This window comes from Madurella fahalii (genome assembly GCF_045866475.1).
Source record: "Madurella fahalii IFM 68171 DNA, scaffold_1, whole genome shotgun sequence".
NCBI lineage: Eukaryota > Fungi > Ascomycota > Sordariomycetes > Sordariales > Madurella > Madurella fahalii.
In genome coordinates this window covers 2,674,914-2,689,059 of record NW_027263971.1, presented here as the reverse complement: position 1 = coordinate 2,689,059, position 14,146 = coordinate 2,674,914, and the positions used below count along the sequence as shown (strand labels likewise).

The following is a 14,146-nucleotide window of genomic DNA, read 5'->3' as shown; positions in this document are numbered from 1 at the left end:
CATTGCCTCCGCAGGACGAACCTCGGGCAAACTCTCCGATCGCGCACTAAAACTTTGACCATTTCGTTCTGGCGTGAATCCTGCTCAAGTAGCGGAAATACACCGCTAAGCAGACGCAAGCGTAGCTACAGGCAGCTATTGGGTTTTGTTTCTGTGCATCACTTATGTGTGCCCCAATAGTCGCTAGTCTCGTTATCCGGGGTTAGAGACGGAGTCGAATTGCCGGTGACGCTAGAAGACGGGGGTGAATATTACCCCAGCCATCTGGGGCGATTGTTGCTCGCCACTGGAGGCGGTGAAGCGTGGTACTCGTACATGAACCGAGCCGAAATAGAAGGGTGCCCAGAAACTCTTTCACATTATGGTGGTTATCTACAGACTGAAATATTAGATGCTTCGAGTCTATGACCCCCGAGCGTCTTCGAGAACTAATGAAAACGCTGGGCTCGCAGGTCACAGGGAATGCGAGGTAATCTTTCGCGAATCTATTTCGGTAAACCGGAGAATATTTTGACAGTACCCTAGATTATCGAGGATGCATGTAGATTCAGGAAGTTGGCTTCGGTAAGATCATGCAATGCAGACAAAACTGGCCATTCGTCTGTACAGAATGGCTAGTTTTATCTTAAGCTTTCTTCAAAACTCGGTCCGAGCCGGTGCATGCTACTTGCCAGGGTTTCGCCGCTGCGAAATCTCGGGGCTGATGATGATGGGCAAAAGTGCGATATGGCAACGTTGATGAGGGATATTTCTCTTGCTGGCGTGCGTTTTAGCAGCTCGGCAATGTACCCCACAAAACATGTAACAGAGGTCGAGGCTCCATCGCTACCCACAGCGAGGACTTGTTCCGACGTTTGTTTCACTGAGGATGTATATGACGTCTAGTCTCGTGTCCAAGCAGACAGCTGGCGGCTATGAGGCGGGGAGGCGGAGTTGGACCCAGCCCCGATCGACCAGTCAACCCGAGCCGATCTCATATTGCTTCGAAACCGAAGGCTGATCAGGCAGTTCGGTGTATGTACTGTACATGAGCTCTGAGGAACCGCCCTATCTTAAAGAGCACGGATGACGAGAGCGGCTCTGCGCTTTGTCGAGTTTGGGCTATGCGTGGTTGCTCGGTGCTAATGATGGTGGCCTCTTAGAGGCAGTTCCCGGCGGCGAACTTTTCGAACTTTTCGGATGACGGATGGCGGATGGCGGATGGTGATCGGCAAGCCTCACGCAGCTACCTTTTTGGAGTGGTGTTGTGGGGAGTGAGCGGCCAATTTCAGTTGGGAGACATGCTGTGGCGCAGATTTGGGCGCTGCTTTGCCTACCCCGCGCTAGGCTTGGTTTAGGTTCGGCATTCACACATCAAACGACAAGGAAGAGGCAAGCGCCGGGACAAAGCGCGTATCCGTTTAAAGCAACCCGGGCCATAAGGGACGGTCTCGTGAGATCACCATTCTAGCATTTTATTCTCGCCGGGATGCACGACTCGTGCAATGGGAGAGGTTCCCGGCGAGATACCGCACTACCGGTGAGGGGGTATGCTAAGGCCATTGGCCGCCTGGGCGCAGCCCAGTGTCTTGGCAGAGCTGCCGAGTGGGGTCTTCCTTCAGCTCCGAGGGTCTCGCTGGATGTGGCTGCCCTGGGGCACCGGCTGCATCGAGTGCAGACGAAGGATGATTCGAAGATGGCTTCAAGGTAAGTGTGGGCCTTATATGGCATTACGAACTGTTGCGCCCCGATGCTCGGTATTTTTGGGCATGTACCCAACGCGCTCAGGACAGACGGAACAATTGGTGGTTCCAATTGGAGACAAGTGACGCAGCTTGCGCTAAGCCGCGCTAAATATTTGTTGCCCAGTTTGCCAATGACGCTGCGCACTACGTCATAGGGAGGGCTCCCTTGCACCAATCTGGGGGATCTGGGCATGCCCAGACGTTGAAGCCATGGAACCTGTTGGGGCGCTGCCAAGCAGCATGACCTTGGACCCTTCCCCTCTGCCATGGAGCGAAAAGCAGGGCCGGCACCTCCAGGAGTCACCCGCAGGTCGAAATCCCCACCGCAGCCAGAGCCGGACCTGCTGAGTCTGTTTTGAGCGACGTGTTCAACGAAATTTTTTCTTAAAATCTTACTTGTGTCTCAGCTACCTTAGCTTGGCTCTTTCCTGGTCCCAGCTTCGACAGCGCCGCCAATCCCACGCGCCGTCCGCGTAGTGCCGTCGCCGCGATTCGTTCCGCATCCCGGTTTGCCTGCTGACTATTCGCCTGCCGATGGAAATGATGATGAAAGCGGGTGCCTGAGAAAGAAAAGAAGGGATTAGAGCACGCACCCCTCCCCCCGCCCACTGATCGGTTACATCCTTTCAGCAGATCGGTGCCTTGGTCGCGGTCAGCCACAGTGACCTCAACCCTCTCCCATTCCATATTTCTGTCCGAATCCTGCCGATTCTTGCACCTCCGCCTGCTCCCTTCCCTATTGTCACTGTTAAACTTTCTATCCGCCGTATCTCCACCGCACCGGCCTGCCATTACCGCAAAAGAAAAAAAACTCGCCATCCGCACCACAGTCGTCGACCGCTTCCCGCCTTCAAACACTCCACCATTATCGCATCGACAAGGTCATCTTCGACAGCGTTCCATACACGACATTTCCGCCAACCTCAGCCCTCAGGCGCCTGCGCAAAGTCTGCTGCTCAAAGCGAGCACCAAGAGCCAGATTACCACTGCGGCGATTCCACGCCGCCGGGCTGCTTTGCCGAGCCCACAGTCCCTGTGGGACCGCAGGAATTTGGGGTGCATTCGCTGCCAGGACTTGACGATCGTTGAGATCGACAAGGGAACAATATAAAACAAGAGAGAAGACCGAAGGGTTATACTACGCAAATATGTCGACAATACAGCAACTGAAGAATTTCATCCGCCACGGTAGGTCCTCCTTCCCCGAGAACCGATCTGATAGACGAGTCGGTCTGGTGATTCCCGTTTCGATGAGCTTGGCACTGATGGCAAGGCGTCTAAAACAGGCAAGCAAGCCCGGGTTGCAAATATCGATGATGCGTCACGCGCGAAGCATGACCCCTCTCCGCCAAAACAGCAGCAGCAGCAGCCTGCAAAAGGGATGGCTACTCGAACTTCGGAGCCCATCTTTAACACCTCCGCCGCAGCCCACGCCGCAGAGGCTGCTCAAGCGGTAGATGCCAAAGCGAAGCACAAGCGCATCCCCGACGAGAACATTGCGAAGCTCGTTGCCGAAGAGAATGAGAGCAAGAACAAGTTCCCGGTCTACCCGGGCCTGGAACGGTGGGAGCTCGTCGAGAAGATGGGCGACGGTGCCTTCAGCAACGTCTACCGTGCCCGAGACCGTGAGGGGACCGCCGGGGAGGTAGCCATCAAGGTTGTCCGCAAGTACGAGATGAACAGCATGCAGGTATGTGAGATACACGGGGGTTCCGTGCCGTCTTCGCCAGCCCCCTTTCCTTGCTCGTCGCATCTCTGTTTTCCGTTTTATCCAAGCCCCTTTACCGACTCTAGGTCTCGCGCTAGAGCAGCAAACATCTCCATCCCGACTTTAAGCCAAAAGCTCCCAAGGCTGCAGAGGTGCGGAAAACTCTTCTTTCATATATCGCTTTTCGAAACGTCTGTTTCACGAGCACGGCGGTTTCGAGATAGAGTGAGCGGTGTTGTCGGCCTGTTTCCTCCCCGAGTCAAGCGCCGGGGGGTTTGCAATTAGTTCTTCATGAGTGTCGTTGAAGGCTAACTGTGGCTTGCAGAGAGCGAACATTCTGAAGGAGGTGCAGATCATGCGCCAGATTGACCATCCTAATATCATCAAGCTCATCGATTTCTCCGAGTCCCGGCAGTATTATTACATCATTCTCGAGCTTGCGCCCGGCGGAGAACTCTTCCATCAGATTGTGCGTCTCACATACTTCAGCGAGGATCTGTCCCGGCACGTCATCATCCAGGTAGCAAAGGCTTTGGAGTATTTGCATGAGGAACGGGGAATCGTTCATCGGTAAGTGCCCACCCCTTAGGCAAGGGAGCCCTGGGCAGTGTTCGTAGACACGTTCCCTATACTAACAAACAACGCGACAGCGACATCAAACCAGAGAATATTCTATTCAATCCAATCCCGTTTGTTCCCTCGAAGAAGCCAAAGCCCAAGCAGCCCGGTGACGAAGACAAGGTTGACGAGGGCGAGTTCATCAAAGGCGTCGGCTCCGGCGGCATTGGACAAATTAAGATTGCTGATTTCGGCCTCTCCAAAATCGTATGGGACAACCAAACCATGACGCCCTGCGGCACTGTTGGATACACCGCCCCCGAGATTGTCAAGGACGAACGGTACTCCAAGTCGGTCGACATGTGGGCACTAGGCTGTGTGCTGTACACGCTGCTCTGCGGATTCCCACCCTTCTATGACGAGAGCATTGAAGTCCTCACCGAGAAGGTTGCCAAAGGCCAATTCACTTTCCTGTCGCCCTGGTGGGACGACATCAGCAAGTCGGCTCAGGATCTGATATCGCATCTTCTCTGCGTCGACCCGGAAAAGAGATACACCATCAAAGAGTTCCTCGCTCATCCCTGGATCCGCGAGTCGGGCCCGACGCCGCGCGACGAGAGGAAGCAGATGCCCTCAGAGGGCGCCTTGCGCGCTTTCGACGTGTCCAAGATTGTCGAAGGCGACAAGCGCTACGACTTCCGGTCTCCCGCTGCCATCAACCTGCGCGAGGTGTTCGATGTCGGCTACGCAGTCCACAGACAGGAGGAGGAGGGCAAACGCAGGAAGCAAATCGGTGCCAAAGCAGGTGTCGCACGCCTGGGTGACGTCGACGAGGACTCGGAGATGACGGACGACAGCACCGAATATGTGCACAAGACGGCTGCCAGCAATGGTAACTCTACACAGCAGCTTGAGCAAAGCATGCGCAACACGCAGATCCAAGACCAAGAACATCGCGGGCGTGACCGTGAGAGGAGGGCGCAACCACCACCTGCTGCCGAGCAGCGGGGCTACGGCCAACACTCGGCTGCTGTCGCGGCCGCTGCTAGGCAGCAAGTGCGCGAGCGCAACCGGCAGAAGGGCGTGTTTGAACTTAACCTAGACGGCGCTACGCTTCTGGGACGTCGGGGCATGAAGCCGGCTGCTCGAGTGGCTTAGGACGCTACCGGGCAGCCAGAGGGCGGGATTTTCCCGATGGACATGTACGACTGCTATGCAAGCCCGGTGCCGAGGGACGAGGTGCCTACCTCTCCGTCCTTGGATATCCCCAGGGGTCGATCTCCCGGGCATAGAGGCCGCCCCGTCTCCGAGGATCGGGTACTGCGCTAGCCATGGATGAAGTCCAGTAAACTGGCTAACCGTGCTGAGTGGCTTAAGTCTTGGAGTTCTGAGTTGGTAGGAGGTTGTCATTTTTGATTTGGTCGGAACAACGTACAACGGGCGAGGGTGAGTTGTCGGCAACAGCATGTTTTAGGCATAAGTTTTCTTTTGCACCCCGCCATGGACCCAGTTGACTACCATGGTATTTTCACTTCTTTTTCTATGTAATGCATTTTCGTGGCCCTTGGTCTCTGGAGGTTCGACTTACCAGGGTATAACTGGGGCGGTTTTAGTTATATTCACGATCTCATGGGGGGTGTTGGGGGTACGTTTAATTAAACCGTGTTTAACACTTGCGAAGGAATCGAATATGCGATGTTGAGTGTCGAAAGGAGAGTTGGGTTTTAGACTTTTAAGATAATGATGACGCTCATCCCTTCGGACCGTAAGAAGTTTCTCGCGTGACTACACGTAGGTTACACGTACGGCGCACAACCCTCATCCCCACTCCTCATATAAACAGGTTTACGTACCTTAGATAAGACTTTGCAATCTCAAAAGAACTGAAATCCACTGAACTTTGATGGCATTTAAAACCACGGCACACTAGGGTGCTACAGCCCCCGTCTCTAGCCCGTTTTGTCCCGCACAATCCACAGCGCTCACAGATGCCGGGAATCGCGGTTGTTCGCAACGCCCTGCGGAACCATTTCCATGCTCAAGATTGGCCGGTTCATCCGATCTCCCTCATTAGCCCTGAATAGCTGCTCCCCCTCACCATGTTATGTGAGCCTGGGGGCTTCCAAAGGGTCAAGCACTCGTTCACCCGGTCGTCCTCCAGCTGCGGGTGCATCGCGACCAGCAGACCCCTCCAACGGGGACATGTAATTAACCAGTGTTGACATGTTGCTTGCGAGGGCCCCGCTCTGAGCTTCCGCTCCCAGATCGGACTAGATATCCTGCCAACGACGAAAATAAAGGTGGCAATGGTGGCAGCGACGGGCGACCTCGACAGTCTCCGCTCTGCCGTTCAGACCAGGCACCACCTGCAGGTTCTGACCGATGACTCGGAAGTTGAGGGAATTTGGTCTGCACCTAGGGGCTAAGTGCGGACGGCTTGTCGTCGGCCGTCGTGTGAGTGGGTACAGATGACTCTATCGCACGATACTAATAAGAGGGCGATTAGATTGGAGTTCAGGCTCGCGATCCTTCCATTCCCCGCCGCTGCGAAGATCAGGTAATGTTTGCTCATGGCATTGATTCCGTCTCCGGCTCCATCTGACACGTTGTCAGTGGTGAAGGTTTGTCGATGCGATGTCTGTTTTCCAGGTTCCCACGGCATATTCGATGGCCTGAGGTAAAGGGTTAATGGGCCGGTGGGAAAAGGAGGGTTGTCTTGGTGGAGCAGAGGCCAATGAGAAATGCGAGGATATAGGCTTGAGTCACTCTCTCGGGCGTCCGCTAATCAAGGGTTGACTGTGTCTTCTATGACGTGATTAGTGTAGACCTTTGCATGACTCATAGTCCACAAGAACAAGTGCGCCATCATAGATCGTGGCGGCTTTCAGAATTGTCTTTCCCTACCCTATGGTTATATGGGGCACGACGCTTGGTGAAGTCCTTTCGCCCGGCGATTCTAGTGCCCATTCTAGACTTGCAAATTGGTTATCTTTGTTGCTTCAAACGACACAGCCGTGGAATTCAGGGAGCATGAAGGCGCAGCCCGTGTGCAAGATATTAACCCTGATCTTCCTGTCCCATCTGTGGTCCATCTTCTACCCGCTGTTGGCTTGCCACTGATCGATCTTCCGTAGAGCCTCCGAGATCCAGTTCAAAGGATCGATAAAGCTCTCTCTTCAACGAAAGTTAGGCAACCTGGCACATTGTATGACAAATATTTAGCGATGAAATATACGTAGTAGATGACGCTTTGGGTGTGGAAGCAGGCTTAGGTGAATGCAACGAGATGACTGAGCGCAGGATTCCTCTGTCATGAGCTAAGAATGCGTAGCCGGTTTGACAGGCACCGAAGACCGAGGTTGCCGAAGAGCTAAGCGTGGTCGTGGAGCCGCGAATAATATCGAGATTAAAGTGGATAAAGTCTCAGTCGCCTGCAAGAGCGGTTACGGTGTTTGTCCCCGTGGAATACTCGAATGGCTGCTGCGCTTGTGTTGTAACTGTGCGCATAACGCAGGCTAGAACAGTAGAGGTCAGTACCAAAAGTTCCTCTAGCCCAAGGGTCCTCTTGAGAATGGCCGGTGTCATATTCGATGGGAAAGTGGAGGTCATGCCCCGACCCTTGTCGTTATTCGCCGATACGCGTCAGCCACGCGGGCGTCGTTATGTGTGTAAAAGCCATCTTCGGTCGTAGTTGTCCGAGCAAAGGATTACGTTGAGATTGACAGAACGAGTTGACCTTGCTATGGAGTGTGAGATGGAGAACGTAGTGGCTCGTCGCTTTTGTTCGCCATCTTAGCTAGATCACGAAGCTTCAAAACTTGGGTTGAGGTGGCGCGGCACGGCCTGGCAGTGAGCACAGAGCCCATCCGCATGAACGGGAGGGTGCCGGAGATACACGACATATCTAAGTATTCCCGCGTGAGTGTGATGATGATTCTTTGATGCGACGGGTAGTAGTATGATGGTGTCATGTAACAGTCTAATTAAGCCTTTCACCTCTTCCCATCAACCAGCCTATGTACTTTTCTCCACTGACTTGTACTCGCTGATCCACTTCTTCATGATCTCCACCGATTGTTCCTGCACCTTGACCACCTCTGGGTTAGCTTTGATCCCGAGATTGGCCAAGCCAGTTGCCGTAAATGCGTCGGCAGCGTGCTCTGCATGCTTGAGGAGGAAGACGGCAGTGTTCTCGGAAGGCTGGAGCGACCCGCCCGGGCGAACCTCGCTCAGCATGCTGGTTGCTCTCCAGGGATCGAATTCACTGCACGCACTCATGTTAGAGAACTGCCGTTCCAATACATCGTGAAGGAAAAGAGAGGGAAGCACATACCCGCTGGTCCAGATCACCCTCGTTGATTTCCTCTCCCAGCCACCAGTCTCCTGGTTGAGCGTATCCGGCGTCCTGCCCCTGGAACTACCGTACTTTTGACCGTTTACGGGCGGGAAATGCATCTCACATTGGCGCTGCCAGTACTTTGAGTCGATCTTGCGCGAAACAATGGACGGTTCGCCCTCGGGGGCGCCAGTAGCCCATGAAGCCAGCGGCTCGTTGCAGAGGAACCAGTACCACGTGCGCCAGGGGTTACCGAGCGTGCGGGCAATATAAAAGGGATTGAGGAGATCATGGGTGTTGAGGCACCACAGAGGGTCATCCTGGCCCCAGACGTCGAAATATGTACACGCTAGGGAGCGTTAAAACTAATTTTACATTTTGGGAAGTGGCTAAGTGGCTTACTCGATTCACGGAAGTTCATCCTGAAGTATGCGGCGTAGTTCGCCACGGTGGCAGGAACCGTGCCGAGAACGCTGTTTTCTTCGGGCTCGTAGGCGCCGACGACGGCGTCACACATCTCAAGGATATCGCGGTAGCCGTTGGTCTCCTGCCAGTATCTGAACGGGGTTGCAATGGAACTGCGAAGGAATCAGCGGCAAAGCTCGAGGAGCAAGTGACTCCAAGCACGTACTAAGCAAAATCGTCATCTTCAATGGGAAACGTGGAGCCAAAGAGCAGCTTTAGTGCTTGGACTTGTGTCTCATTCCGTTCCTCGGCAAGAATGAAGCTGTCGACATATTCCACGACCTGGTTAAGGGCGAGACTGCAGCTCGTATCCTTCCGGTACGCGTCGATCCCCTTCCTGATCGTGTCGTAGTAGTACCAGTTATCAGTGTTGACTTCAACGGTGGCGCTGCTGAGGTGGAAGGCGTAAAAAACGCCAGGGTGGAAGTGCTCAACCCAGCTACCAAGTGTCGCCGGGTACGAGGCTCCAAAGTAAACCCATGGCTTGAGCTGTGTGTCAGCCAGGAGCTCGCTCTCAGTTCATGTTCTTGGTGTGCTTACCGCTTTGGAGGCCACGCTCGTCTTGTTCTTGTCAAAAGGGAACTCGATATTATTTGCAAAGTTCACGATATCCGCCGCGGCTTGTTCCATGGTGAGGTACTGCAACGTCTCTGAGTCAAATCCTTCATATGGAGATGACCCTCCGAAGTATCGATCTAAAGTCGGTGGTTAGCAAGTCTCAAATATCTGGCGGATTTCCCGGAAAAACCCACGCTCAAGCACGACAGTCGCGGCTCCAATAGCCTGGGCGTACATGCCAGTCATTGTGGTATTGGCCAGATACGAGTATCCAAGATTGGCTGACACAGCGTTCCAGATAGGCGTCTCGCCAGGGGTCATCATCACGACCTGCAACACATCTCAACTCAGCGACCGTGAATCTCGAGTACTGGGACAATGGAGCCATACCGGGGACCCGGGGCCCTTCCACCACTGCGGGTTCACACAATATAGTTGCTGCCATGTTCCGAGGCTGGGGTCATTGTGGTCGACGGGCTGTTTGAACCACCCGCACTCGGCACTGGCTCCAGCCGCGCGGATGACGTTGAGAGCAGATTCGGAGGTAACATCTGGAACGCCTTTCACTGCTGCCTTTGGTGCGATCCAAGAGGCGAAAGGTAACACCGTGCCCGCGGGGATCTTCATGGTGGCAAACTAGTTGATTCAGCCTTCAGCCAGCTGATTCTGCGCAGACCTAAGTGAGCTAGCAATCCTCGATTCAAGGGGGAGACGCGGCTGACATATACCAAACACTCCTGCGAATTCAGTACCCGCACGATTCAAGTACCGAGCGAAGGGGTCGCTGTGGGGAGCCAGTGTAACACTCCATAGCTCGAAGGCAATGGGCAAGACGGCTCTGAATGCGAGCATCCCTCATAGGATGTGGTTAAATTCGGGGGGTTCTAGTCGATTGGGTCTATATGGCTGTCGTTCGATGGCCGGGTTCTCGACCAATGCGCGGTGGTATTTGCGCGCCATCATAACCCTCAGCTATATCGGAGATAGTTGTCCACCGCCACGAGGACTAAGCTGTGCTAATGTAGCTTCGGGCAACATGGCTTCCCTGCAACGCTGATCCGGGATGGCCTGGATGCTAGATGCGTGGGCTGGATTCCCGGTTCGCCCGGCTAAAGCTACGTGCCGTCGCTGACGTCCGGGGTCCTATTGCTTTATTAAGTAATATATCAAAGCTTAGCTTCTCCATTCCATACGACACCGCAGCAGGCGTTGGGCGCTTCAAAGACAAGACTCAATTTAACACATGGAGCAGGGTCAAAGCGGGTGGCCTGTCCCGCGGCAGATGGTAGTAGCTTTCATATTGGCAAACCCGGTGGCGTTGGTCCCGAAGACGCAAGCAGAGTGCGCGTGGGCATTGCAGAGCATGTCCCGCACAATTACGAGGGGGTCAATGTGCGGGGAAGAGCCTGGGCGGCCGAGGGAGTCCTGTTGGGGATGGCAGTCGGGCGTTAAAACTACTGACGAGACACCAAAGATGCCGCGTCGCTTCACGGCCACACTTTGACCGTGTCAGCTGCCCCAGCCCGATGCCTTGCGGAACCTGGTTTTGCCTCCTGGGTTGCCCACCAACCACCAATTTGTATAAGTGTGGGTAGTACGGAAATCAATGATCTTTTTAATACAATAACTTCCGGCGACGCCTCACTTGGGATGAGCGAGGGTTGGGAGGCATGGGATCATTAAGCCAACAACGACCCAGCATTTTCCTCAAAAAGTACTAGCATCAGCGCTTGGCGAGTTTTATTAACAGAACTTCGGAAGGAGATGATGAACTGGCGATGAACTGGCGATGAACTGGCGGGATAGTCTGGAGTTTGAACCCGGAGAGAGAATCGGAATTGAACAAAGTCCGTTGCTAAAAAGGCCCACGTCTGGATTGAATAAGGAGGTAGGTAAAAAATTGTACTGATATCTAAAACAAGACACGGGCTTCGGAAGCTTTGTTGCTCCTCGTCACGACATCCAAGATTGGTTTCTTTCCTCCCCCACTTCTTGAAAAGACGACACTCGAGTCAATTATTTTCCTGATGTGTACTAGAACCACCAAGATACAGTTTCTGATGGCCTAGGAATTGAAGGCTACTCCTCCCCCCCACAGCTAGAATACGGACAAACGACGACAGAGAGTTCACTGCAACCGACTCTAAGCCGAAGTGGAGCATCAATTTGAGGAAATGCCCTTCGGTCATTTGTTTTTATTCCTCTACTCCAGCAGACGAATACCATTCCCAGTCAATAATCACAGCGCTCTCTAAACTGTCTACCGCGTTCTGGCCAGATGCTAAGGATCATCTTCTGCTCCGGAATTCAGTGCGACCGCTCACGCTCGTTTAGACGACATTGTCCCAACCCATTCCCTTCCTATTCCCGGCACTCCCACATTCGCAGTGACAAAGGGACACGAATACGAAAACAACATGTATTAGTGACTGGAGCGAGGCAAGGTGTGCCATGTCCCTGAACGTTTGCACGCTAGTGAGTTGCCAAAGAATGGCAATAGATCGTGCCAGCAAGGCGTTATCACCCGTTGCGGCGGGGAACTTTGTCGGTATTGACCTCTACGGATTGACATTGTGAAGTAGTACAACGGACGCCACAGATGGTGCGATGCGCGGGGCTTACCCCGATGGCCCAGACGACGGGACAAGAAACCGTATTCGTGGTTGGGCGCGGGATGACATGCAGGAACTGGCACACTAACCACGCCAAGAGCATCCAAAGGGGTACGGATTAGCAGAATGGAAAGCTGAGTGCGCTGTGGATGGTAGCCCTGCATAGAATTGAGTGATCGAGGTTACAGCTGACGCCATTCACGGCTTGCGGCATCACTACTTAGATGTTGGTCTGATGTTTATCAAGAGCGTTTACTTAAATGATCGACCATCCCCCTCCGTAGCCACCTGGAAGACGCGGGTTCCTGCATATTCGGAACCGAGATAAATGAAGGATCATCATCTGCCCAAGATTCCTTATTGCTTCCTTGCCTGAAGCCCTCAAGTAATCAAAATGAGACTGTCCCTCCTAACCGTTGCCACTGCTGTCGCCCTCGTCAATGCGGCATATCCGGGCGACATTGTTTATCATTGGCGAGCTACACCTTCTTCTGCCCCAGCCGTTTTCTACTGACTAATTATGTCTCAATAGGGTTGATCAATCTGCCTCTTTCATCAATGGTACCATAATAGGGGGCTTACCATCGCCTCCTTCCGCTTGGTATCAAGCCATTGTGCAAGCGGCCGTCTACCAAGCAGCAGTCAATTCCAGGGGTGAGAGCCTCGAATTCCAGCAGCTGGCCATTTCTCATGCCGCACACAACTCTATCCTCTGGGTCTTTCACGGAACCCGCCTCTATAATCCTGTCAATGCAGCGCTGCGGGCAGTCATCCCACGCATCGGCCTTGACCTGAACTCAGCCAAAGGCCGGGAAGCCGCTAGGACCGGTCAGAACGCCGCGGCCAGCGTCGCGCACGCCCGCTCTGCTGACAGGATTACCAACTTTGTGGATTTTACGTATGGCCCGAGGAACCCTGGTGTCTACCAGCAGACCCCAGGCTCAAATCCGCTCCCCGATGTCCCGCAAGCCAGATTCATCACCCCATTCGCTGCGCTCGGCGACATCGCCCGATTCCGTGCTCCCCCACCTCCGGAGATCGACTCGGAGGAATACGAGGCCCAAGTCCTCTACGTCAAGGAGTATGGCTCGCTCGATTCCACCTCCAGGACACCATATGACACCGACACGGCCTACTTTTGGCGCGAATCCTCCGTTACGTGAGTCCGCCAACCCTCCTCCTCCTCCAAACTTTCAACTCCTCAAGGTTGACGTGCTAACCTACTCTCCAAAACAAAAAGCGGATGGAACCGCTTCGCCGGTGCCATTGTAGGCAACAAGCTAGCTACCAAACCGCTCGAATCCGCCAAGCTGTACGCCCAGCTCAACTACGCGCTCGCCAACGCGGCCTTTGCCGCGTGGGACACCAAGTACGTACTAGTAGTAATCACTACGGGACGCATTCCCCCCCGTTCCAATTGCGCGCCGGCCGGTCAACCGACTAACCAAAAACCGCAACCGATAAAACAGATACGCCTACCAAGTCTGGCGCCCCGTGACGGCAATCCAGCACCCGACGCGCTGGGTGCACAGCGGGCGGGACATCTCGGACGCGTCGTGGACGCCGCTGCTGCGGCCGACGCCGAGCCACCCGGACTACGTGTCGACGCACTCGACGTTCGGCGGGGCCGCGGCGGCCGTGCTGCGGGCGTGGAACGGGGGCGACGCCATCAGCGCCACGTGGAGCAGCAACGTGACAGTCGACAACCGCGGCGTCATCACGCGGACGTACACCAACTTGAGGGAGGCCGCCGAGGAGAACTCGCGGAGTCGCGTGTTTGGCGGGGTAAGTTGGTTTTGGTTCCGGACTGCTACCTTTCTACCGTTCGCCGCTACGGCAGAAGATGAGCTGATGATGGCTAATTAAATCACTTCCTGGCTAGATCCATTTTACCTTTGCCGGGGTGGAAGGGATTGCTCTCGGCGAGGCCGTGGCGAACGAGACACTGAGAAAATTTGATGATAACTGGGATAAGTTTTAAGTGCGCGTCGATGGGGTCTTTAGTTGATACTACATAGAGGGGAAATAGTGAGTCATAAAGACTACTATACTAAGGACGGTACGTGCTCAAGAAGATCTAATGGAATAAACTCCAAGATGAAAACCAGCGTGCTGTAGCAGCGCGGAAATATTGTTATGCCCTCACAGCTTCTATCGTTCTATGATAGCTCTCTGAACCCCCGAA

General features: G+C 54.2%; 3 protein-coding genes across 3 annotated transcripts; 2 read left to right on the top strand and 1 right to left on the bottom strand.

Annotated features, from left to right (window-relative positions):
- Window positions 1-2,872: 2,872 nt before the first annotated feature.
- srk1_1 (MAPK-activated protein kinase Srk1) lies at window positions 2,873-5,148 on the top strand (the record flags this gene model as incomplete). Its single annotated transcript, XM_071056258.1, has 5 exons — window positions 2,873-2,912; window positions 3,011-3,414; window positions 3,531-3,584; window positions 3,758-4,002; window positions 4,083-5,148. The coding sequence occupies 5 exons, from the start codon at window positions 2,873-2,875 to the stop codon at window positions 5,146-5,148; spliced, it is 1,809 nt and encodes a 602-aa protein (XP_070912359.1).
- A 2,856-nt stretch (window positions 5,149-8,004) lies between these two features.
- On the bottom strand, window positions 8,005-9,976 carry MFIFM68171_00835 (Serine-type peptidase-like protein; the record flags this gene model as incomplete). The annotated part of the gene is made up of 7 exons (XM_071056257.1): window positions 8,005-8,254; window positions 8,324-8,675; window positions 8,729-8,904; window positions 8,958-9,280; window positions 9,332-9,486; window positions 9,544-9,679; window positions 9,740-9,976. 7 exons carry the CDS (start codon window positions 9,974-9,976, stop codon window positions 8,005-8,007), a joined length of 1,629 nt encoding a protein of 542 aa, XP_070912358.1.
- Window positions 9,977-12,355: 2,379 nt separating this feature from the next.
- Window positions 12,356-13,942, top strand: MFIFM68171_00834 (Acid phosphatase/Vanadium-dependent haloperoxidase; the record flags this gene model as incomplete). Its single annotated transcript, XM_071056256.1, has 5 exons — window positions 12,356-12,435; window positions 12,494-13,120; window positions 13,202-13,330; window positions 13,431-13,746; window positions 13,844-13,942. 5 exons carry the CDS (start codon window positions 12,356-12,358, stop codon window positions 13,940-13,942), a joined length of 1,251 nt encoding a protein of 416 aa, XP_070912357.1.
- Window positions 13,943-14,146: the final 204 nt, after the last annotated feature.